Genomic DNA, 25,015 nt, shown 5'->3' on the forward strand with positions numbered 1-25,015 from the left:
TCCTCAGACAAAATATTTTTCCAGTAAGAGGACAAAACGAGTATCTAGCTATTCTATTCACAAATAAAATGCATCATACTTTAAAAGTGGAAATTTTAGCTTTTTATTGTTACATCTTCTGCAGACCTGCTATTCTGAAGTGTCAAAGCCACATTTCTTTGGAAACCTGACACAGCTGAGAATTGTATATTTGCCAGATGTGACTCTGGACATTGATCTGGATGGTTAGTGCTACTTTTCCATAGGGAAAAGGGTACAATCAGCCTTGGGAACTTGTACTACAATAATCCATTGCTTTGAATAAGATAATTTCAAAGAAAGAGATACCAAATGATTTTTGTTTTCTGTCTTTGACGCTGGGGCATGGGAAGAAGTTTTGTACCGTGAAAGGGTGAACTCAGAGTTGCAGTGTCCATGCAGCGTTGCGGCGGCAGTAAATGACACTGATGGAGGCTCACACACAAGTGGTGAGATTACTCACTCATGGATGAAAATTCTGTGTTTGGGCAATCTCTAGGAATGGCAGAAAGCAGGTCTGTCACAAATGGCTTGTTGACTTGGGACATATACTGAGAAGATAGTTACTGTCCTTGGGTAATAGGTGGGCTGAGATTTGTCCGAACTTAAGTTTTTTTGGGGTTTTGGGAGGATTTGTTTTTTAATTATTATCATTAGCTCAGTGCTCAGGCATTTCTTGGACATTTCACAGAAAAACATTGCAAGTGCCATGCAACCCTAAGCAAGAGGCAGCATGAGCAACTTCCCTCTACATTGGATAAAACAAGTGATCCTAGGAAGTCAGGAATAGGCCCTATATGTTATTCCTATGGGGAATGATTCCTCATACTTCTGGGCAACAGTGTAAGGCTCTGGCACGCTCTTGTTCTACATGTATTACTGCTGTGCTACTTGATGGAAGTTAAACCTGCTTTATGCAGAAATCATTGTTCTGAAACTTGAGAATAGCCTGTTTCATAATTACAGTGCAAGTTGTAAGAGTGTTCATTTAATGCAGTCTACTCTTCAAAAAAACACTCTAGGCATTGTACACTTTGTAAAGGAAAAGAAAAAACCCAGCAAAAAACAAAAGCCCAGTAAAATACCCAGAGTGAACAAAAAAATATGTACTCTAATTTAAAGTGATCCGGAGTCTTCTTGAGTTCATGAACCAGCACTGCCGTTTGATGTCAGCAGAACTGAGCGGAAGCGTGTGGTTTGTGAGCTCGCTGCTGCTGTGGAGTCACAACTCCTTGCTGGCTGTGGATGGGATGTGCAGGGCAGACCACAGTGCAAACCTGCTGATTGTTTGGCCCCAGGATTAAGACCCTGCCTCAAATGGAAATGTCAGGTCCTTTACCCAGTGCCATGCTGTACGCTCTGTTGCGTTTTGCGTCAAGGATGGGGACAGACCACAATTAACGTAGAAGTAGGCAAGAACGTCTCCTGCCTACTTGGCCAGATAGCCTCCATCACAGGAGAGAGGAAGAGAAAAAGCAAGCTACGTTCTTGGACAGAGAAGCAAGCTAATGCTAAAAAAAAAAAAAAAAAAAACCAGTATTGCCTCATGCTCCTTTAGCATGTGACCAGTTACGGCAATTGCTGATTCTCTACATACCAGGAAAAAAAATGCCCTGTAGTATTAAAAGTTCCCAGTCTCTACTTCAGGTCATTACAAAGGTCTAAAGGCCGTTATTAAGGAAGTCAATCCAACTTTTAAATAATACTTTGCTGAGCAAGAAAAAAATCAGAGAGGAGAAGAGATTGTTTCAGAGAGGCTTATGATCTGTACTGAGCTTTAATTTTTTTCCATTGTCTTTGGATTAGCTGAATGAGATGATGTCTCTCATTCTTTGAAAACTAGCTTTTTAAACTATTATGAAGCAGATAGAAAAGAAGCAATATAAGAGAGGCCACAGAAGACTTGCAATGCCCGTTTAACACTTTATGTGTAAGAGGATGCTGCAGTGTATTCTGTATTCTAGAGTAAGGCTGCTTCTAGGTATAGAGAATCTGCAGCTGGAACAGATGCTTGAAGTTGAGGTGATCAATTATGGCGTCTCAGGCACAGGGACAACACCTGTGGGAATTGCCTGGGGAAGTGATTTTTCTTTTCACTATTCTTCCAGCATGATAGGCTGTCTTTGCCCCGGTGTGTACCTTTCAAACAGACAAAAAAAATTTAGGGTATATATGTGTCTGTAACACAATTGCCTTTGTTGCAAAGAACAGTATGAACAATATGCAATGATGATGCAGAGATCTCTGCCATAATGACAGTCAAAGTTCCCATTCCACAGAGCTTGCTTTTGCTGAGCAGTACTAGAAAGAATTTCTGGGAAAAGAGTTTTCATTCAATTAATTGACATTATTTTAATAATTCTATTCTTGTATTGAAGAATATATATACAACTTGGTAATACTGTAAATAAACAATACAATTATTCTATATATTGTATGCAAAATATAAATAATTTTATGTTTTCTTGATGTACGTAGATGTATAAAATATTTCCATTTAGCCATCTACCTGTACACAAAATAGTGAGCATATTAATTTTTTCTTATTTCTTTCATTTCCATTGGGATTAATTTCTATTTATTCCTGGTTCTTTTCATTGTGAGGTATCTGTCCATTGAGAAATAGGGAAGACTTAAGTAGATGTATGTGAATATTCCTCTGATGTAACTGAAGAATTACTGCTAAGTCTGTGCATATCTATGCAGGTCTAAAACAAACTATTTCTTCAGGAGAGTGTTTTTAGTGAACAAATTGCATTTAAGAAATGAGAGCCTTCTCATGCTTTTATATATATATATATATATAAAAATTTATATATATATATATAAAATATATATTTAAAAATATATATATATATATATATTATCCCCATTTTTGCTTTGTGGAAATACCAAGCAGCCAGTAGTTCATGCGTTACCCATGTAAAGATATGATGAAATAATGAGTACTTCACTGGGAAAGCTCTTGGCGATTATAAAGGTACTCGAGACATGGAATGCATAAGCATGGCAAAACCAAGGTACACGTCATTTGGGTATTGGTAAAACCTACCTGCCTTTAAAAAGAACGAAAAAACCTGATCACATGTCTGCTCAGGAAAATAAAAATAAAACCATAAACCTCAAAGTTTCTGCAAATGATTTGCTACTAACGTCAGTGGTTTTTTTTAGAGAATGAGATGTTTTAGATCAAGCAAACATTCTTCTGACACGGGTGACGTAATGGTCTCGTGTTCAGAAAGATTTCCTGTTTACTTTGGATCTGAACACAGACATCTCAAGAAAGAAGGTGCTAAAATTTTCATTACACATCTGCCTATAAAGACAGTCGAAACTGTTCCGAGATCTGTAGTAAATTTTATATACATTTCTTTCTCTAGAAAAAAGTGGATAAGTAACAGTTGAAAAATCTCATAAAATCAGAGAGTCTCAGTTTGCTGACCAAGCTAATTCCTCAGTTTTTATCCTGTAATGCAGAAAATTATCAGGCAATGTCAGTTTGGCAGCCTTGTGAGCTATTTTCATGCTCTAAACTGGGAGCTTTGTTAGCAAATGTATCTGAAGTCAAGGGACTAGGTGTCCCTTAGAGATTAATTACTGCTCCCCTGTGGGTTTTTTGCTTTTTTTTTCTACTTTTGTTGAGGTTGGGATTGAAGGCACTTGAGGTGGTATTTTATGTTTGGACTTAGGTGTTTATTATTTCTTATTAGTGAAACAGTCTCATAGCCGTGAGTTCTGTAGTCTTTCATTAGTAAGGTATAAAAAGGTTAGTTACCTCTTGTTATAAGATCTTTTTAAACTAAACTACTTAATTGAGAAATGACACTTAGATTATTTTCTTTTTTTAACTTAATAAGTGATCCTTCAAAACCCACAATGCGGACTTTTTTGTCTAATTACAAAACATCACCTAAACTCATGAAGAAGAAGGAAGAAGAAGGCAAAGAAGAATAACTTGCCTCTGTTTTTAAACTTCTATCTTGTTTCATATTTATTTCTATATTCTAAAACCCCAAACTCTAAGTTTTCTACTGTGATATTACACACTTCTAACTAAATACACACCTGTAATCTTAGCGCTATTAGTTAATTTTGGAAGTCTTCTCTACAGCCTTAAGTCAAATACAGTGCTCTCTTGTGAGTCTGTTCCTTTCAGCACGGAAAGTTCAAAACTCTCAGCATCCAGGATTCCAACACTCTCCTAAATCTGGGGAGCTCACAGATCACAATAAGGCTTCTTTGTAGTGAAGATCAGGACTTAGTTTTATGCTGTAATTTTTCATGAATTTTCTGTTTCAAATAATAACTTCTGTGAGTGTTCACAGTAGAAGCAATACATCTCGTTCATAATTTATATTTAAATGTATCCTTTTTTCCCAGAAGGCAGAGATCATCTGGCTGTTGTTTTATTTTCTTAATTATAAAATAACAGAGATTATATATAAAACTTGCTGCAACTCTTCCTATGCCTTTGAGAATATGAGTACATCAATCTCCCTTTAGCTATCCTCTTTCTAAAGAGTTAAGGAGTCTGTTGTAAAACAGACCATGATGAAGATCTTGTATGGACTGAGATCAGAAATAAGTAATATATTTGAGTGTTTCATTGTTTCATTTTGCTTTTTAACTCTGTATGGTTACATTTTGAGAAACAATATCACAGATGTGGAAACTTGCTTAATCTCCATAATATAACTGCTGAGCAGTCTAGAGACTGAAGTTCTGAATTCAGGTCAGCACAGCTTTGCTGCCGAGGCAGGAGGTGTTGTTTGGTGCCTAGGTGATAAAAATCTAATAGAAGAAAAATACAGACTGGTAAAGTCACCAAGTGGATTTTGGTCTGTTTTGATGGTCTGTAGGAAATGAGATTACTGGTTGGTTTTGTTAGCTGACTTCATTAGACGTGTGTCCTGTGAGTATAAAAAGCGTACTTCTTAATGTGCGATTGTGATACCAGCATAAGAAAAACCCAACATCAGCTACATGCTTTGGCATGAAATTATTGTGTGTTTTGAGATTCTGCAAACATTCTCTTAATCTGGTGGGTAAGAAATTGCTGCTTGTGGAGCTGTTAGGGAATTTACATTGGCACTAGAAACCAAAACTGGATCTAGGAGAGCACATTTATGACAGTGACAAACACACGGGCAAGATAATATACAGCATATTGTAAGAAAAACAGGATTTTGCTTTTAGAAAAATAGAGGAGGAAGGAGCAGCTTGCTGCCAACTGTATGAGAATGGATTTGGGTTGGTGGGAAGTACTCACCAGAGGGGAATGTCCTGCAAGAGTCAGGCTGAGTCCAGTGGATCGGTGGTCTGAATTAACATGGAGCAGGTTTAACAGTCTTTTTGTTCATGTCTTTTACCCCACTAACTGTATGCAGAGGGTCCTGGTGCTCTTGGTTCTGTGCTGACAACACAGAGACACCAAGTAGCACTTGTGTGAAGCCAGATGGGGCTCATGGGGCTTGGCAGCTCAGCTGGCTTCCAGGTGTAACTTGTCCCTGGATGCAGTGGGTCTCCAAGCGCCCAGGGCTATGCCTGAGCTAAGACGGCTGATCCAAGCCGACTCTATCGATTGTGTGGGTAATTTGCAAATTGGATAACACACCTCTGCTGTGTATTAGTGGTAACTATAGAAAAAAGGGGAGAGAAATGCAATGCAAGACACATTTTTAAATGGTGGTTATCAGTAATTTAACTTGTAATGGATTTGATGGCACTTAAAATTGTTTTTTTTTTTCCAGGCAAAAACTGCTTCTCCAAAATACAGATGTTCCTGTTATCATGAACACCTACTTTAGTCAGAAGGTGCTACTCAGTGAACATTCAGAAGCCAGAGAGAAGACATATGGTCTCACAAAGATGCTTATCAGGAAGAATATTATATCTTTGGCACAGACCTTCAGACTTGATGACGTTGATGATAAGTTACACCAGGAATCTTCAGACAATCAGGTATGGTCCATTTGGTTCACAATTAAGCACTTGGTAAGAAGTTGGTGAGCAGATGTCTGGAAATCATAAGAAAAACAAAAATTCTAAATTACTGACCTGTTTGGTTTCCCCTTTCATTTAGTCAAAGCTGAATAATATGTAGTGTTTACTTTAATAATATTTTCTTAGTGGAGGCTTTTGGTCCATCAAAATGCTGAACTGCTGTGAGGTTATTTTGCTGAAATCTCACTACTGTGCTAAATAGTAATAATAAGTCAGTTTTTTTATTGATTTTTCTCTTATTCTTTATACCTGAATAGCTAAAAAATAGCTGTTTTCTTCTAACTCACTCAAGATTCTATTTAAAATAAATATTTCTTTTCCCTATTCCTACGTCTTAACTCATTTGCTTATTGATCCTATCCTTTCTTTAAAGCATCAATTGATAACATCACCCCAGATTCCCACCCCTTCAGTTTGTTTTCCTATTTTGACTTTATTTGTATTAAAATGACTACTGACTCTGCATTTCTGTAGCTGTGGTTGTACAAGCTGAGGTATTTTAAAAGATTTGTTTTCTTCATAGTGTGTGCCAGCACTTTCTGAAAGTAAGGCTCTTGTAAAAGCTTTATATTGGCTACCTAAATGATTCTTAATATTTGAGAAGTCTGGCCCTTCAAGTTTGAAGAACCATGAGTGTCAACAATTTCTGTTTGCTTTATATATAATTCCCATTATAGGCTTGGGAATTAAAAAGTTACATAACTCAAATCCTAATTGAATTTCTTACTTCAACTCTAACTTGTAAAAAGCTTCTATGGTGGTATTTGAAAACCAGAACAATTTACTTGTTCCCCTCATGGCTCCTAACAAACAAAGCACTTCATTTAAAACTTGGTAGACAAGTTTTATTGCAACCACTTTGTAGACAAAAGGTAGTGTCGTACCACAATTTTCTTTTAAATACTGCAAATTCTCCTTCTTTATTGGTGCATAATACTTATGGCACAGTCGGTGATACTCTGAAAACCTTTCTTCGCACACAGCTTTTTATAAAAACTGGTTTCATTGTGAAAACAGAAATTTGGCTTATGCTGCAAAGAGGCCTATAGATATAGACCATGCTAGTCTATGCTTGCATACAGTCTTTATCGAGAGAGATTTATTTTAAAATTAAGATAAATTACATTTCTCATTTAGATTAAGGCAAACTGTAGTATTCATGAAATTTATTTTGCAAGTTTGGAAGGTTTTATTAATAAAATATGTTTTGAAAGTAGTGGAAAAATAAAGTTTTTGCTTTAAAAGTTTTGTAATTTTCATAAATCATACAATTCTTTTACACTGAAATATTTTCCATTGAACTGTGTAAGTCTGAGGACTAGCTTATTAGTCTATAAAACTAGAGACCTGTTCATTTCCAACTTTGTTTAAAAGTCCAGAAAGATTCAAGATGAATTTTACCCTTTTTTCAGAAGAGGAAGGAACAGAACACCAAAGAAATAAAAATAAAACTCCATTCAAGGGGAAGAATCCTAAGGGATAATATCATTTCTGTTTTCCTGCTGTTGTCACCTTCATCTCTCAGGGACTGAGTTAGTTCAGTCCAGACCACCAGTTAAATGCAGGAGCACCCCATGTGTGCAACTCTCTTAAGTGTTTATTGAAAATACACAATAAATAACTGGCCACTAGTCTGTAAGTTACGTTAGGAACAGTAAGTATTTCAAAACTGATTTTGCACTTGCAAGTTGATTTTTCATTATGGCATTTTCCTCTCTAGCTCTACATAATTTCAAGGTTCTCTGGAATGTTTCTCTTAATGGGTTTTCCTTCACCAGGTTCCTTGTGCTCCACAAACCCATAACAACGGTGATTCAAAACGGCATCCCTTAGCACTGAGTGCAGTTAATGATTCTCTGCTTGAAATGGTGGAAAGCCAGGGAGCAGTGGGATGGAGAGAAGTGCAGGTACAAGTCATTATCCAAAGGGTGTACTGTTTGCCTGCAAGAGAAGCATACAGAAGCCACACTCAAGGAAACAAGCCTCTTTGTGCAGCACCCGTCACGAATTCAGATCCACCAAATGTTAGGTGAGTAATGAGATGCATGGGAATTTTTTTGTTGAGGCTGTGATACATGAGAAACCAAAGAGGAATGAGTTCCGAAATGTCATTCTTGGTTGTCAGTTCGTGGGAAATAAGCACACTCAGCAAGGAAGGCTGAGTTGATGGGCGTGGTGTAGTTCTGTAACAGACAAAGTGTGACACAGAAGTAGTCCTGCCCAGAGAGGGGAAGGGTCTGTCTATAGTTTATGTCATCAACAGATGACAGGAAGATTGAAAATGAATTAATGAGAAGTTAATTGAGATCATCATATACTGTTCCGTGAGTTTCACAGAATTGTTGTTACATCCCATTTGCCTATTTCAGTCTCTAGTACGCTCTGCTAGTAAGTTATGATCATGCAATGGTCTCTTGAGACAAAAAAGAAATACATAGACACAGAAATGAAAGGATTTTCTATAATGAGGAGTTTGCACAGATGCTATTAGAGAAACATAGGTGTATACTTCCATTGTGAAGTCACTGGAAAAAGATCCTGTTGACTTCTGGAAATCTGGAGGCCACAGCAGTTAAGATCCCTCTGCAGTAAAAATGTGGTGTCAAAACATAACTAGCAGTGCAGAAACATTACACACAAACCCCATGGATCACACAGCTTTCAACCAGTTGTTTTAGCCTCTTCTGTTTTAGTCTTTGCATCCTAACACTGTTCTGTTTACAGTGGAGGAAATCAAGAATTAGACCTTGTTTTCCTAAATACAAAAGATATGGCACACTGTTTTCTTTTCTGACCAATAGTGAAACATTGAATACTTTCCTTCTCCATTTGTGATCCTCAAGGTTTGAGACCAAAGACTGATTTTAGTCTTTCTCAGCAACCCTGGGTCTGAGATGGCTGTGTCTGTTATTGCATTTTCTTCCTTTGGTTTTGCACTAACTTTTGGTTCATGTTGGCTTAAAATATTGAGAGGTAAGATGTACCAGATTTTTTTTTTTTTTTTTAACTCAGGAAGAGCATTAAACTGAGTTATAGTGGAAGAGCTTGTATTAAGGTTCTAAGATCAGTCTTTCAGGGCCTAAGTAAACATTTCTTCCTGCAGAGTTTGGGACTTGAATGGAGATGTGCAATTAGTTCAACAGGTCCTATTGAGAGCTCTCCATATGTAATTTGCAATAGGCTTTGAAAGGTTTCTTCAAAGTTTTGAAGAATTTGAGTTCCTCTAAGCCACCCTGCAGGTGGACAGTGGTATCCTCAATGGTCCTTCTTCTTGAGCTTTTGAAATACTAGAATCCTCTCAATTCTTGCTACCTTGTAAGCCTCTGGGTAATTTACAGCACTCATTGGTCAATAAAATCCCTCCAGAAGGAACTCAGGAAGATTATTCTTTCCTAAAATACTACCTCGGTCATCACCCACAGAAAAGTAATGATCAACTGCCTGACATTTTTTGGAGCTCTTTTACATGTAATAGTTACATTGAACATTATTTTTTTAAAAGTAATTGATACATCTTTTTGTCTGGACTCTTTGCTTTAATTCATTCTTAATAAAACATACATATTTTTTAAAAAGTAAGAAGAGAAGTAGTTTAACAGCCCACATCAATATGTGGCTTTGAAGACAGTACTCCTCAGTGTAGATTTTCTTCCAGAGGGCTACATTTGATAAAATGTCAGGGCACCTGACAGACTGTTATTCAACCTGATTTTTTCATTTCCAACTCTTAACCAAAAGTACACTCAACTTGCAGTCTCACAGTTTGAGGTAGTTAACCCGCCTGAGCCCACACCCTTCACAGGTATGGGGTGAAAGAAAACAGAAATCTCGGATTGCACTTCTTATGTCAAACATGAAATAGAAATAAAATAAAAAATGAGAGCTTGGTGCTTCTGTGTACATGCTGTAGCTGGGGATTCTCATGTGCAGTTGTTAAACTGGTCTTCTGAAAGTTCCTCAAATTTCATAGAAGTCTCGGCTCAGAAAACAGCTTGTTTGTTGCTGTTCACAGCTATCAGTGTGTTTTGGATCCTGAATCAAAAAAAAACAACCCACTTTCTTGTTTGCAAAGACGAGAAGGAACACTTCTTTTACAGACTGAAGAATGAAAAACACCTCTTGCTGCTTTATCAGCTGCTATTTCCATGGCTGATAAACATCCACTTGAGACTTCTCCTCTACCAAAAATGTCTGTGTCTGTCACCTGATAGTAAGCAAAGGGTCCAATGCCCTCTGGCAGTCCTTTGAACCAACTGATGGTTTATTCTTTGGTAACTATAAACCCCTAGTTTTTCCTTGTTAAACTTCTTTCTGTGAAGTAAAACTGCCAGGAAAACAAGGTTTGTATTTTATGAGGCAGGATGAGTCAGATTATTTGTTGTTTCATAAACAAAAATTTCTAAATATATATGAAGATAGATTAATACCTAATTGATTAGGTAAACAGGCTGTTCTATTGCATATCTTCTTTTATAGCACTCCACAATAACCTAGATACTGTTGTCACAGGGAAGTATAAAACCCACCACAATAAGCTGAAAATAAGCATGAAATTAAACGTGGAGTAGGGGAAGTGATGCATTTGGTTCAAGGCATCCAGTTTCTAGTAGGAGAGTAGCAAATTGTGGGAGAAACCTCTGTTTTGATTGTAAGGAAATGGATTAATTTAATTGATTAAGACTAACACTTGTGAACATAGAAACTCCAGGGCTGCCTATATGCATCTAGCATTTATTGTTCATAAATACACGTGTGGAATTTGGCCTTTTACTGATGGACAAAGGGGTATGTTTGAAGGGTTGAAGTTGGCTCAGCTGAAGTATTCAAAGCATTTTCCAAGGATGCTGAGAAATCTTTGCAGAGACTGAGGAGTTCTCTGGCTTCTGTTGTCCATAAATTGGATCCACATTCCCTGTATTATTGTTGAAATATTTGCCTTTTCCCCCGTAACTAACTGCTCTTGCAAATGGACTTTTCATGCTGAAGGAGTTTCTTGGGGGAAAAAAAAAAAACAGAAGAAAATATGACTCGCTGTGACTGTCTGCCCATTTTCAGCATTCCTGGCATACTTTTTGCTGCCTTTTCCCCTCTGATGGCAGGGAGATACTTTTGTTAATGACACAACACATGTTTGTCTAAACCCAGTTGTTTTGATTCTTTTCTGAAAATGTCCTGGCTTACAAATATGAGGATCCCAAAGAGACTCCCGTCAACCTGAGGAGCTCACTGGCGCAGAGGTGTCTGACTCACTGAGTCGGCCTTGTACTTTGTGTTCCTGGGATAAAGCAGTGTATAATTTGGATTTTGCTCCTGCCAGTATCTGTTTGTTTTGAGCAGGCCACGTGAGTTTAGTAAAAAATAGAGCTGGTCAGTTTTGTGCCTTAAAGGACAGGGCTGGGTGTGTGGTTGTCAGTGTAACTAAAATAGATGCACTTTTAGGACTATTAGGCAGTTAAACTAGTCAGAGCACTCGGAGGATTTCTGTGAGGAGGCTGGACAGAAAAGGGTGTTGTCATGAAGGAAGAACTAACCACTGCTGGTAGAAAACAATGTTAGCTATAGCTGTGAATCCACGCTTTAAAATCTGTGGGTGACTAGACAAATTTTCCATTCACTTCTTTTGGCATGTTTCGACCTATTTCCTACCTGAACAAAGACTGCTATAGCTTTCTATTCCAAGAACAAAAGAAAGACCATACATTTACTTTAAAAATTAGTGTGATCTGCATTTCTGCACTAGTCATCCGTAGTTCTTTCAGTTTTGCTCTTTATTTTGTTTTCCATTTGCCAGACCATAGAGCAGTGGAAAGGTCTGGCACCATGCAAGCAGGACCCTTGGGGAGCAAAATATTTAGAAGAGATGAGGATTTGTTTGAGTGGCTGGAAGAAATAGAAGTGAGGAAAATCACATTTCTCTTTCTGAGCAGGCCCAAAGAAACATGATAGTTGGTTGCTGTAATTCATTGTGGTCTAGCAAGTCGTTGCAAGTTTCTGAGTAGTCTGTTCATATGTAATTCTTTGTAAAACAGTTTTATTGGCAAGTGATAATCCTGTAGAACTAATTAATTTCTTAGTTGGATTTCCTCCCCACCCCCCCCTTTTTCTTCATCCAGTGATCTTTGCTGTTTATCTTAGTACAAATCTAGTCAATGGGTAAACCTGTCTGGCAACATGCACAATTAAAATGGTGTGTCAGATTCTGCAACTAGCATTCCAAGGAAATGGATTAATACATTGAAAAGTTGTCCCTCTGGTATGGAAAAAATACCTTAAGTTTTATAAAGTATATTGAAATCAACAACAACAACAAAAACTCTGGAGGTATTCTTATTTAAAAGAGCCCAGATTGGAAAGGACTGTCGTGAAAGATCCATGTTCACAGATGCTAACATCTGTCAGAATGTTTTTTGTGGCTGACTTAAATCTGTTTACAGCATTCCATTTGTTTTTTGTGTTTTTTTCAACAAAACATTTCAAATGGAATGGTCATAAATGCAAGTTTTTAAAAATTACATTATGTTTCTGGGATGTGATTTTTCAAGTGGAAAATAAACAGGAAATAAGTAACTGAAATGCAGTAGAGAGTACTCCATAAACTAAAAGGTTTCTCTATTTTTCCCCTTTTCAAATCCTCCGAAGTGAAGATATGTGCTCTTAATATACTTGCAAAGTAGTCTAATTGCTACTTGACAGACTTATAATAGTTCTCCTAATAGCTGTGGTTCCAGCTCTAGTAACTGGTTGCTGCTTTGAAGTCTCTCTCTCTCTTTTTTTTTTTTTTTTTTCTTTTTTTACTCACAGTGAAGACTCTCTGACACTTGGATTATTCCCTTTTGCCTCCACCCTGCTCTATTTGTAATTCTCAAACTGGAGCCACCAAAACGGAGAGTAAGGACAAAAGACTTTTGGAAAAATAGCTTTAGTATCACACTGTCCAACTAATACTTTTAATCGTCTTATGTAGTTAACACTGTAGATTCCCCATGCTGTTGTCTGGATAGCCCTGAAAGTCTGTTTTCCCTGCTGATGCTGCAGACAACTAGATGGAACTTGGGCTACTTCCAGTGCCACCGTAGTACAACAATTTGTTAATTTGACATTGCTGTTTATTTTTCAGTGCTAAATATTTACATAACCTTATTCTGTCCAAGGGCAAGGTGAAAGCACTCTTATCTGATATACTCTGTACAAATGGAAAAAAAAAAGGACCCCTCAATGTACACCAGTGTTTTTTGTCCCTGTGCTGGGAATAGGCAATTAAACAATTTGCTGTTGTTCTAAAATATGTCAGGGCGGTGATAAAAAATGCTGGTACAGAAAAGAGGCTCAAGAAGACAATAGCCAGCACAGACCACAAGTGTGACAGGGATTCAGTCTCCTTGGAAAGCAAACGGACAGCAATAGAAAGCAACTATTACGTGGCCAATACTGTGTGTGCAGGCTCCTGTATGCATCTAGCAAAAAGGAGACACTGGTTGCTTTATTTCCTCCATACTCAAGTGCTTAGACTGATCAGTAGAGCACCCATGTGCTCACAGAAGGCAGTCAGACACACCCCAAGCCTTTCATTTTTGGTCAAGAAGGAGGAGTAGCTCTACTAATTGATGTATTCCCCATGATGGAGAAATGGTAGAAATACCTGAGTAGCACAGAGAGACAGGAAAGTGGTACAGAAGCATCATTATGTAAGGCTGTGTGTTCCCCACCACTTACCTTGTAACCCTACGATTTCACCTCCCACCTCTGATGATCACATGCAGGGATTTAGGAAGCTGGGGAAGCTTTATTGCACTTGAAGACCTCATTTCCCACTGCTCTTTGCTTCATGGCTGTATGCACCCAGTTGGTTGTTTTGGGGGGACTGTGTAAATGGTTAGAATGGGAAGAGTAATGTGGTCCCTGTACATTATCCTACAGTAGAGACCAGTCTAGGGAGAAAAAAGCAAGCTATTTCAAAACATAATTTGTCAGCCCTAGAGCCACAATCAAAGTATGTGCTGTTGTACATTGGGTGGTTTCAAACAGGAATGGTAATTTTCCAGCACCTGTTATTTGTCAAGAATTATTGTAAGATGGCCTACATAAAAGGTATGGAGTCTTACCCTTGGCTTTGACCTTCCCCCTGAAGTTTTGTATCTCTGAAAGTTACGTGGTTGATGGAACTGAGAGCAGATATCTTCCATGTGTGTTTTACACCTCTACATTTCACTGACTATACCACTTCCTGGAGGAAGTGTTAAAGTTCTGCTGAAGCTCTCAGAAACCTTTGTAAAAGTCAGATTGTGTCTCTGGAATTTGTTTTCCTTCTACCATCGTACCCAAAGGCAAGAACCTTGAGCAGTGATAAATGTTATAAATGCCTGGGTGGAGGTGAGCTAACAGTTGGGAGAGAAATTTAATCACCTGAATATTGCACGAAATTTCTTTGCCACTTGGCAAGTAAACAGTCTTTGTATGCACAGCCTTAAGTATCTGCAGAGGTAGTCCACATGCAGAAAAACATCAGCACAGATTTTATGTAATAGCAATTTTCCAAAATAGAAGATTCTTAGAAATAACTTTCTGTCATCAGCTTTGTAAAAGCTTCTGTTGTATATAACAGATCAATACTCCTTGGAGAAGCATTACAAGCATACTCTTTTGGGGAAAAGGAAGTCTTGAGTCTCAAAGAGTCAGGAATACACAGTCCTGTGCAGATTATGGGTATGCTCTATTAATTAAGACAGACTTTGAAAGGGACAATGAAAATGCTGAAACATAGGCCTGGAAATCTATATTTTAAGCTCTTCTGCACTTTCTTTTATACAAGGCAAAAGATGAAGGTACAGCAAACAATGCAAATAAAACAAAGCTCCTCAGAGAAGACAATTAGTTCTTTCAGTAAGCATTGTGGTTTAAAATTGGTATGTAAGTTATAAATGTAACAAGGTAATCTTATGTTCACATGCCAGTCTTGACTGGTGGCTGCTGGTTTTGTTCCATTTTCACAGCCAAAGGCAGTCAGCAGCATCACACTGGGTAGGGATCTGCTGTGCTGAAATCCTCAATCTCATTTCAGTTAATGCTTCAACTCACTCTTTAACTAAAGGGCACTTCACAGGGTTTGGAGAAGAACATGCCCCTCAAATGGGAAAAGTGATGAGCAAAGACCTGGGATGGACTTAAAGTTCACAGCATAAGGGTTTTAGTGGGTTGGCAGTTAAGACACATTTAGTTATTTTTTAATTTTAGTCCTACAGGGATTATTTAACTGATACACACTGCCTGATATTTGTTCAAATTGGTTTTGTAACACGCTGGATTTAGATACTTGATTGGAGGTGTGTGTTTGACTGCAGTGCTGACAACAGGCTTTACATATGCCTGAGGCTAGGAGTGGATGCAAAGTGTACTTCAGAGGTGTTTCACATTTGACAGGCTGAGAGGGTTGGGGCTGTTCAGCCTGGAGAAGAGAAAGCTCCAGGAAAGAACTTAGAGCAGCCTTCCAGGACATAAAGAGGCCTTGCAGGAATGCTGAAGAGGGACTTTTTACAAGGACATGTAGTGATAGGACACGGGAGGGTGACCTTTAACTGAAGTAGTGTGGGTTTGGATTAGATATTAGGAAAAAATTCTTTACTGTAAGGGTGCTGAGACACTGAAACAGGTTGCCCAGAAAGACTGTGGATGACTCCTCCCTGGAAGTGTTCAGAAGCAGGTGGGATGGAGCTGTGGATAACCTGGTCTGCTGGAAGCTGTGGATTTCCTTTCTGAGGCAGCAGCTTTCCCCACTATTAAATTCAAATATGATCTAGTCATGACATGTTCTTGTCTTTGTCCTATAACAATGAGACTATGCATTTTCCACTGCCTCTGAACAAATGCCAAAATTTGTAAATTCTGTTTGACATGAGGAAAAATGTGCAATGAAATTAATTGTATTGGAACAAGTTATGTCACATCTTCAATATGGAGTTATAAATTAACTGGCTATATTAACATAATGTCAGTGGGAAGTGGAAGACAATGTTAGCAAAGACACTCGGTGTCTAATCTTTCCAAAAGTGTTTTTAATTTCTTTATTTCTATTTAACTTAATGGTAAGTGGATATTTCCTTTCCAAGGGAGCTGAAAACTGCCAAAGCTTTCTTGCTGCAGCTTGGGCTGTTTAGTCATGCCTGAAAATATCTGGGTTAGGAGCTCATCTATACCTTGGTGCTTCTGTGTATCTGAGTCACCTTTTTTATTTGGACTGCCAGGGTTTGAGGGAGAATCATAGCAATAACATCTTGAGAAAACAGGTATTTGAAGTGGATGCATGAACAGTTAGGAAAATCAGTATCTCGCAGACTGCTTATGTTTCAGCAGTGCAAGTGGGAAGGACTCTACTAAGGCTGTGGATTTTTAAGAAATCTGTTGGAAATCAGCTTATATGTACAAGGAAAACGGGGAGAATTCAAAGCAAAAAAAGGTGTCACATCTGGCTTAGTGGTTGCAGCTTCAGCAAATCAACGAATTGCAGTCAGATAATTTCTTTTTAAATGCTTGCAAGGGTTGCACCTCATAGGATAACCTCTGCTAGATTTAGGAAACTCCTACATAGACAAATGGATTGCATTCTGTGATTTGTTTGATCTCTGCTGAATTTGGGGGTGATCTGCCTGGTTGCAGTTGTTGTTTGGGTAGTGCAAATCAGAAGAAATTAAAAAGTCATGTATTGAACAAAACCATGAGAAAGAAGAATCCTGATATTTGGAAATAAGATTTCTTTTTTTTTTTTTTTTAAGATAAATGTACTTTTGTATATTTCTACACTTTTTTGATTAAGAGCCCCTTGTGTGTAAACGGATTTCCATTCTAAAAATGAAAATGAAAAATAAAAGCTAGGAATTATTCTTACTTATTGATTCAGGCTTGTGGTTAGCCTAGCATATTGGATAGCAAGCCAACATGCCTGGCCTCCCTGCAAACACCTTGAAGGGCTTGTCTCTGTCTGAGGTCACCTGCTGAAATCTGTAGAAGCAGATGGTGGCCAAGTAACTGCTTTCATGATAAAACCATTTTAACAGAGCAGATAACAGTCCAATAGCCAATAATGAATATTTTATGTGTGCATGGTGTGGATTGATACAAATTGCTGATTGTTGTAGCACTTCAGTATCCTGATGTTTTGGTCTCAATTTGCGACCCTTAGTTCCATGGAGTAGAAATACATGCTTTTTTTTCTTTTTCTCTATATGTCCTGGATAAACCTGTCTCTTTCCTTTTTTTTTTTTTTTTCCCTGTAATTTAGTTTTGTATTTGGCACAATAAAAACGTTAAGTACTGTAGTAAGTTTCGAGAGTGCACAGAAGTCCCAGGTATAAAGTGTTGCTAAATTCCGTGTATGTCACTGCCTGCGTTTTTTATTGTAACCGAATCTGTGGCAGCACAGCAAAGTGGTATTTCAGCAAAACACAGGGAGATATGGTAGAGTCGAGCTGTGTTCAGTGCAGACTGACACTTTTCTGTCCGTGGGTCAGTCCCTTGGTGAACAGACATTTCCTGTCTTTATCCCAGCCTTCCCTGGAAGCCGAGGGCTCGGGGTTGCCAGAGGGCACACGTGGTGTGCGTCTCTCCCCCTGCATCCCCCAGCGCGTCTCTGCACACGCTGTTCAGTAAACAAAGCCGGGGGAACCAGAGCGAGCTGGTTCAGAGCAGCCCGTTCATTCACACAGACCTCTTGGAAAGCGCTGCCTTTGCGCAGCCCTGACGTATGGGCTGAGGGAAGTGGAGAAGTTAGTATTTATGTTTTCATTAATGCTTTTTATAGCTGCGAGCCAGCTGTAGCTAGTTAGCATTAGCCTAGGACATCTATTAGCGTGCAGACCTCTTACGCAGGATAAAGGGCTTCTGATGGAAACAGAGTTGTTACTCATGGTACTCCCGGCTGCGTGTTTACATGAAGGCTGTTTGTGCTGACATAGGATATATATATTAGAACAGCATGCACCTTTCTAGCGAGCAAATTTTCCAGGATTCAAGAGGATTTTGTATAAAAATTTTTAGTGTAGCAAATGCTGAGATTTGCACCTTTAAACGGTGTATTGCTTGTTTAAGAACTGTTCTATTTAAATAATGCTCTGCAGCCATGCAGATGCTAAAATTATTTTGTGTTTAGCTTTTAGGATATATTGTGAATAAGCGGCATTCTTGCAAGTCTTGAACACACCAGTTTGGACTGTTCAGGTTTTTGCTATGAATGATGTAAGTGGCTGGCAGTAGCACAGGGTGAATTGGACCTAAGGGTTTAGTCTACAGAAATTGATGGCTCAGCTATCCTTCTATGGAAAACTCCCAGTTTTTGCTTTTACGATTTTTCCCCCTCTTCTTCTGGAAGCTAGTTAGTCAGGAGGGTATTTAAAAATAAATAGCAAATACAACTGTGAAAAAGAGAATGAGGAAGGCACAGAGTTTTGTTTTTAGAGCTCCAGTATGACAAACACCATGGTCTCTGGTATTTGCATCAAGAAGACAATTTCCTTTTCTGGTCAGTCAGTGTTCCCCTTACAATTCTGACACCTCCATTCATCCAGGCAACAACAGAGATACCTAAGGAAAAGTAGGAAATTTTGTCTATACTCTGTTTTGCATTTCTGTAGAAGGTGTCAAATGAACTTAGTGCCTTCTCCCAGATAATTTAGTCCTGCTAATAGTTAAAGCTTTGGAATGGAAAGTTTCAGCACTGATTTCCCTCTCAAGTAGTTTTCTTTTTCTGAAAGCAGATTGTACTGAAGACCATCTCTATTCCTCTTCTTCCCAGGTCTTTTGCCACTACTTGCAGTATGTTCTACAGAGGGAAGAGATTCCTTCGCCATTGTAAAACGATCTGAGCATGAATTTCCACTCCTCTTATCTTTGTCACAGTCCCACCAGTTGTCAGTGATGAACTCTTTTCAGTCAAGGGGAATTCAAAAAGTTCACTGTAAAAAGCTTTGTTTGGCTCTTTAAGCCTAACCTCATGAAAGTGTTGATTACATCAGCGATCATCATGCCAGAATTATACCTTTATGGTTCACAAAAAGAAGCTTTATAGTGCTATTCTTTTACATCTGCACGACAGAATCTGTGTGTGAAACTGCTGAGTAGCCCCACATGCCAGTGTAAAATCACATGGTTGAACTATTGTCTTAGCAAGAGAAAAAGTCGGGTTATCTCCCAAAATTGAATCACTTCTAATCTTCTGTTCAGATAAATTTCCTCCACCCATCCATTTAGGTACACCACCCTTAATGATCCACTTGAGAAAAATGCGACGGGCTCTTGAAAGCCCTGGGAGGCTGTGGAAGCGCAGCTCATCAATTATGTGTGTTCAGTGCCTACAGCCTTAACCTCAAAATACAGGTGGGAAAACTTATGTCGGCAGTATCTGGTTTTCCCTACAGATCGTGCCTGTGATTTGGTTCTCTTTTGCCTTTACAAGTGTGGTCAAGGCTCAGTTCGTTCTAATTTCAAAGTCGGCTGGTCTTTTGAGGGCCAGAGGAATAATTTCTTACTCGGCAAATTCAAGCTTTGATGTGCTCACATTCTTCCTTGTAATGCAAACCAGCAAAATTGTGCTGGAATGTTTTGCACCGTTCTTTAAATCTGCTGGAAACTTGTTTGGTATGATCTGATAGAAAACATTTTGGATCATTTTTACTATTCTGCTAAATGTTTCCTAAGCGTTAGGGTTTTTTATGAAGAAGGAAATGACCTATGTGGAGTCATCACACGCTGGCCCTTGGGCTTGTTCTGGACTTACTGTTCAGCCATTCAGGGTCCTTGCTCATTTGTTCCTCATGCTCTTGTGACTGAAACGAAAACCTCTGCACAAGAACTTAGTTGGAGGAATGTGGATAATTGGGAAAAGCAGTTTTATCCAACTAAGTTTTCCCACAAAGATGGCTGGGACAACCAGCACCGTGCTGCTAGCTTTGGGTGTTGTGGTCACAGATCATTGTACCAGATACTGTATAGACTGTGTAGCCTAAAAAGCAGCGTCTTTCTCCTCCAAACATTTGGCAAAGGTGTTTCTAGTGCTTTCTCAAAGATCATACTTCTGTGTCATCTAACTATACAAAGCCAAATTTAACATAGCTAGATCCTGACTGCCCAGTCCTTTCCCAGAGTCAGTTGCCAGTTGTCTTTAATTTTTTGGTTTTATTATATGGCTAGTTTTTCCAACATGCAAAGAACATGTGTTTGAGGGCAAGGAGGCATTTTTAACCGTGGCAAGACACCTGGTTACAGCATGGATTTTCCCATTCCTCAAATGCTGTCATAGTCTAGGACAGTACATAATTAGGTCCTGTAACAAAGTTAAATCATTTTTACTAAATCTGGCAGGAGATTTTTTCACTTACTTTCTAGATGGATTTTTCTGATTGCTTGAGGACTGTCTTTTTCTTGTGTGTTCTGTCCATAGGATCCTAATGAGGCACATGATATGTGGGAGGCATGGATAAGAGAGAGATAAAACTGTAATTTCTGTCATCAGGCAGTACTGGGTTGACAACTACTAATTTTATCTAATCTATTCACCATATACCTTACTCCTTATGCTGAGTAATTGCCAGAAACTCCCTTCTTTGGCCCCTTTGCAAAACATTTAATGCATATTTTCTCTCTCTGTATGAGTCTGTATTGTGTTAGTGTATTTAATATCTGAGAAATAATTGTTTTGCCTGCTTGAAAAAAGAAATTATTGCCTTGGGGATCAGATGTACAAATGGAATGGATGCTGAAGAAGAGGGAGCTTTAAGGAGGTATTGGAACTGGAGACCTTGTTGGTGTGTTTTGGAAATCCATCTGTACATAGTACAACTCACTGTGGTAAAGATAAGACAACAGAAAAAATTAACTGTGATTTCTACAGATTATCTACATGGCCTATTGTTCTTCACACACACACTTTTTTTCCCATCCATCTGCTGAAGTTTGCTAAAAGCATGTGGGCAGTCTAAGCAAACTGCTGCATATCTCATGTGCCCAGTGCGATGGGGCATGAACCTGGTTAAGGTTTCTAGGCAGTCTGTTCTAATTGGTACATGTGCCTATGGAAAAAGAGTGGGGGGAAAAAAGATTATTCATATGGTGCTATTTACCAGTAACAATTTTTCATTTCTGTTTTTATTTTGAAGTACTGAGTTAAGATTTCAGATTAGTCTGAATTGACGGTCTCTGCTGAGATTAAAGTTACAGTGTCTATAAACCAATTGTCACTTTATGGTTTAACACGGAAAACTGTCAAATAGAAACATTTTATGTACCAATGACAGACAATGTCTGAACTACTCCCTTACTCCCTTTGCCCCTACCCCCCAGTTATCAGTGACCTCTAACTACCAGTTTCCTTCACCAGTTAAGTCCCATTTTCTCAATCACCACATTTAAAATTTAAAAACTCAGACGTGTTTTCTTCTCAGCAGTACTTCTAGTGTGAGTCTTTTCTTGCAATTGGTCAGGCTCACAGGTTTTCTTCATCCTATTGCGAAGAAAACGTTGGCCGACCAGTCTTTTCTGAGTGAGGAAGGAGGAGGGAAGGCAAGATTGGAGGAGCATTTCCATACTGGCACTTTAGGTTAAGCATGAATGTACAGAAAGGTGTTGAAACCTTGGGAGAAGCTGTAGGCAGTAAGTGAGAGTGATAGTCTTGTTGGGCAGCTTCCCATGGGAGTTGGCAGGATGGTGATTGGTAAAAGATGTGTAGGGTTAATTCTTTTAATGAGCAAGCACTCAACTACTCTTCCAGTCACTGGCTCTCCTGGCTTGTCTCTGCTAAACTATCCTGTAGGGAAGTGGGAAAATTAAAAAGAAATCCAAAGCAAGCCCTTTTTATTATGAAATTATGACAATTTTGATTTTCTGCATAATTAGTTCTGAACACTCAGAACCTTCAACCCATGCCTGCCACTCCCTTCCTCCACTGCCCCAGCAATGCGGAAAAATGCAGATAATCACAGTTTCTGTCTTTGCTGAGGCTTACCTGTATGCAGAATTCTGGAGGAGATGAATGCCAAATACGTGGGGTGCACATTTAAACTCTGGTAATTTCCCACAGTAAAACTATTTCATTATGCTCATCTGAAGGAATTTTAGTTTAGCTAGGGATTAGTAACAGAAACTTGTTCAGTGATACCTTTTCCGGTATTTTTCCCACCAAATGATTTCTTGAATTACCTTTCATCTTCTGCTCTTGGTCTAGAGACTAAGAGTTCTCTATTCATCTTCTTAGGAGCAGCACTCAGTGGGTGTCACACACTTCCTGACAAACCCCTCTGCTTCTGAGAGCTGGAAGAGAGGGAAGACCACCAGAGTGTGCTTGTGGAGAAGGCAGGAATGCCAGTGGTGTAGGGGAATGGAGCAGAGGGGATGTTTGGGTGGGGGCCAGGGTGACCATGAGGAAACGTGACCCCATGGGAGACTGCTGTGCTGGCAGGGCTGAGCCTATGTGCAGGCATAGAGCAGGAGCCCAGAAAACATGTGGCTCCTGCTGTTGCTGAACCCCATGCTGCCAAGTCTCCATGGAGGCCTCTAGTGTGGGTTCAGTAGCTTCTGGCAGCCAGGGGCTCTCTGCATTGCTCATTTGTCCTTTGGCTAGAGCTTGCAAAGCTCAGCTCCATCAACAGCTTATCACATGCTCTGCTCCTCTCCCTGAAGCTCTCCAGTAGCACATGCCCTTTCTCCTTTCCCCTACTTTGTGCACTGCTTAGTGTATGACCTGCTATTTCTGAGCACCCTCCAGTTTGCCTGGCTTCTTACAGCATGTAAATGCACTCCCTTCCCAAAGAACTGAAAATCTCTTCTTTTTAAGACCTGACAATTAAGGTGGTTACAAAATAGCTTGAGGGAGAATTAATTCAAGTTACATCACTGGGACCATGCAATGTCTCAGCAAAGACTAGTTCAGCTCACGGCCAAGTGTGTTTGAAACCATGTGTAGTGTTTGTGAGCTGGAAGCAACCCCTGCCTGTAGGTAGCCTGATATTTTTCCACTATGAAAAATTCTTGTGACCTTTTATTTGCAAAGCTTTTTCAACTCCATTGTTTGCTGTAGAAGTTTGATGTTCAGAGGGGAATGCCCTCGAGGTGGGAAAATGCCTTGTTTTCTTTGGCAGCGGCTGCAGCTGGCTCCACCATGGAAACAGTTGGGGTTGGAAAGGGAGGAGGGGGAGAGAGATAAAGGATAGACTTTCCTCCTCCAGCCTGAGAGGTTCATGCCACCCCAAGCAGGAAATATTTCAAGATGCAGGACAGAGAGCTGAAGTAAAGCTGTTCCCAAGCCATCCTCCCAAGCAGGGTATTAACCACACTGTTCCATAAACCACTGTTCCACTATGAGGGCATCACATGATACTTTCCATATGTGTGAAGCAACAGGTGGGTGGCACTTACCTGTAGCCTGACCCGGGGCTGACAGAATTCCTCTTTTCTTACTCAGCAGTGGGATTCAAATGTCCCCTGATCCAAACAGTACCGGTCTGTTCAAGCTGCTAATACAAAAAAAAAAAAAAAAAAAACCAAAAAAACCAAAACATTCTTTAACCATATGTTGAGAGGCACAGGTGCAAAACACTCAAAAGAGATGTAATACCGGGTTTCTGCAGAATATATATGTGTACTGAAAACTGAATGTGTCATCTGTTGATTTCAGAGTACTTAACCTTATCACCTTCGGATTCTAAACAGGAAGGTTTAGTAAGTTTTATCTATATCTGCTTGTGAATTATAAAAAAAAAAAAAAAACCAATCTACAAGAACACAACTTAGGATGTGTGTGGGCTTATATATATGTTTATATGAATGAATGTTACATATAAATTCTGTGTTTACTCTTTCTAGGCCCATGTTTTTCTCCCAGAGCAGCACAGCTTGTTGCACTTTTGATTTTTTGGATCAGGCTGCTCTTTCCATTTTCTGATGTTTTATCAGCCATGAATTTCTGTTTTCACAGCACAAACTCAACATCTCTATACTAGTTTGCAGCCAGTATGTATTTATTAAGGGACTTTGAAGTCTTACCTTTCTCTGTCTCTTTCCCCTGCTCGGTGTTATACGATAGAAAGAGATGAATATTGCTAAATAGTTACAACTTGTTTGCAGAATTGATGTGGCATGTAAAGCAAATAATTGCACATACAAGTAGTACTGGTACTCACAGCTATTTCTCCTGCATACGCACATGAGGGATTTACACACTTGTAAGGTCATATTTTGCTTACATAAATGATCTTATCTTCTTGCACCCCATGCCATGTGGTATTCCAAACATTGCAGGGAACATGAAACATGTCAGTAGTATATACAAATCATTTTGGCATATGGCATACAGTATAGATCAGTTTCAGAGCATGTGGAATAGGGCAGCGCAGTGATTAGAATTTTATTCAGGAATTTGTATTTCTTTTGATTGTTTCACTTTTAAAGTACTTTGTTCTTTCAGGGTGAATAAAAATTTTCTCTGAACAATTAAAGTGAGTTGGGCTAAGGAAGTGCTTCTCTGAAAGGAGCTCAGAAATAAAAAGAACCCCAAAAAGTAGCATTGGAGGAGGGAAGAAAATCAAGGAATGCTGGGCAATGCGGGACCACGTTTTAAGGAGTTCTGCTAGAACTGCAACACTGCAGGAGTCACTGGCACTCACCCCAAGGTGAGACCAGAGGCTTGGGACCAGCATCTCCTATTCACCCTGTGGGGAAAACATAGAGAGAACACTCTGATTCTTGGATCTCATACAGGAAAATAAATCCCAGAATGTGTTCATCTGTGGGGAGTGGGAAAGGGAGCATAGAAAAGGAGATGTGGGAAAAGAAGAGGAGGAGATGAACATTCATCTTATTTATTGTGGTTGTAAAGGTGTGCCTAGGATACCTTGATGAGGATTGGATTAGGTGGTAATTGAGTAACAATTAATTAATCAGATAATCATTAATTCTAACCTGATAATGAGGGAGGAGAAACTGTGTATTTAAACAAAGGTGGTTTTAGTTGGGTGCA

General features: G+C 39.1%; 1 protein-coding gene and 1 long non-coding RNA gene across 12 annotated transcripts in view; one reads left to right on the top strand and one right to left on the bottom strand.

Moving 5' to 3' along the window:
* SPIDR (scaffold protein involved in DNA repair) overlaps positions 1 to 25,015 on the top strand; it is a 195,817-nt gene that overhangs the window by 121,370 nt on the left and 49,432 nt on the right. For both annotated transcript variants that reach the window (XR_008429959.1, XM_053938390.1), the window contains exons 9-10: positions 5,769 to 5,979; positions 7,800 to 8,050. Coding sequence is in view for 1 of the 2 variants with exons in the window: in XM_053938390.1 (XP_053794365.1) it covers positions 5,769 to 5,979; positions 7,800 to 8,050 (462 nt within the window). In the remaining variant the exon portion in view is untranslated. The remainder of the gene's footprint in view (positions 1 to 5,768; positions 5,980 to 7,799; positions 8,051 to 25,015) is intronic.
* On the bottom strand, positions 1,821 to 24,711 carry LOC128785657 (uncharacterized). Of its 10 annotated transcripts, XR_008429967.1 has the most exons (5): positions 23,416 to 23,596; positions 22,201 to 22,311; positions 20,385 to 20,450; positions 5,925 to 6,035; positions 1,821 to 2,157 (listed from the first exon to the last, which is right to left on the bottom strand). It is a non-coding gene; the product is annotated as an uncharacterized LOC128785657 (long non-coding RNA). The 10 variants fall into 10 exon arrangements; XR_008429981.1 differs by lacking the exons at positions 1,821 to 2,157; positions 5,925 to 6,035 and adding an exon at positions 7,876 to 7,962; XR_008429979.1 differs by lacking the exons at positions 1,821 to 2,157; positions 5,925 to 6,035 and adding an exon at positions 9,645 to 10,053.

Source organism: Vidua chalybeata, chromosome 1 (assembly GCF_026979565.1).
Source record: "Vidua chalybeata isolate OUT-0048 chromosome 1, bVidCha1 merged haplotype, whole genome shotgun sequence".
NCBI classification, from domain to species: Eukaryota; Metazoa; Chordata; class Aves; order Passeriformes; family Viduidae; genus Vidua; species Vidua chalybeata.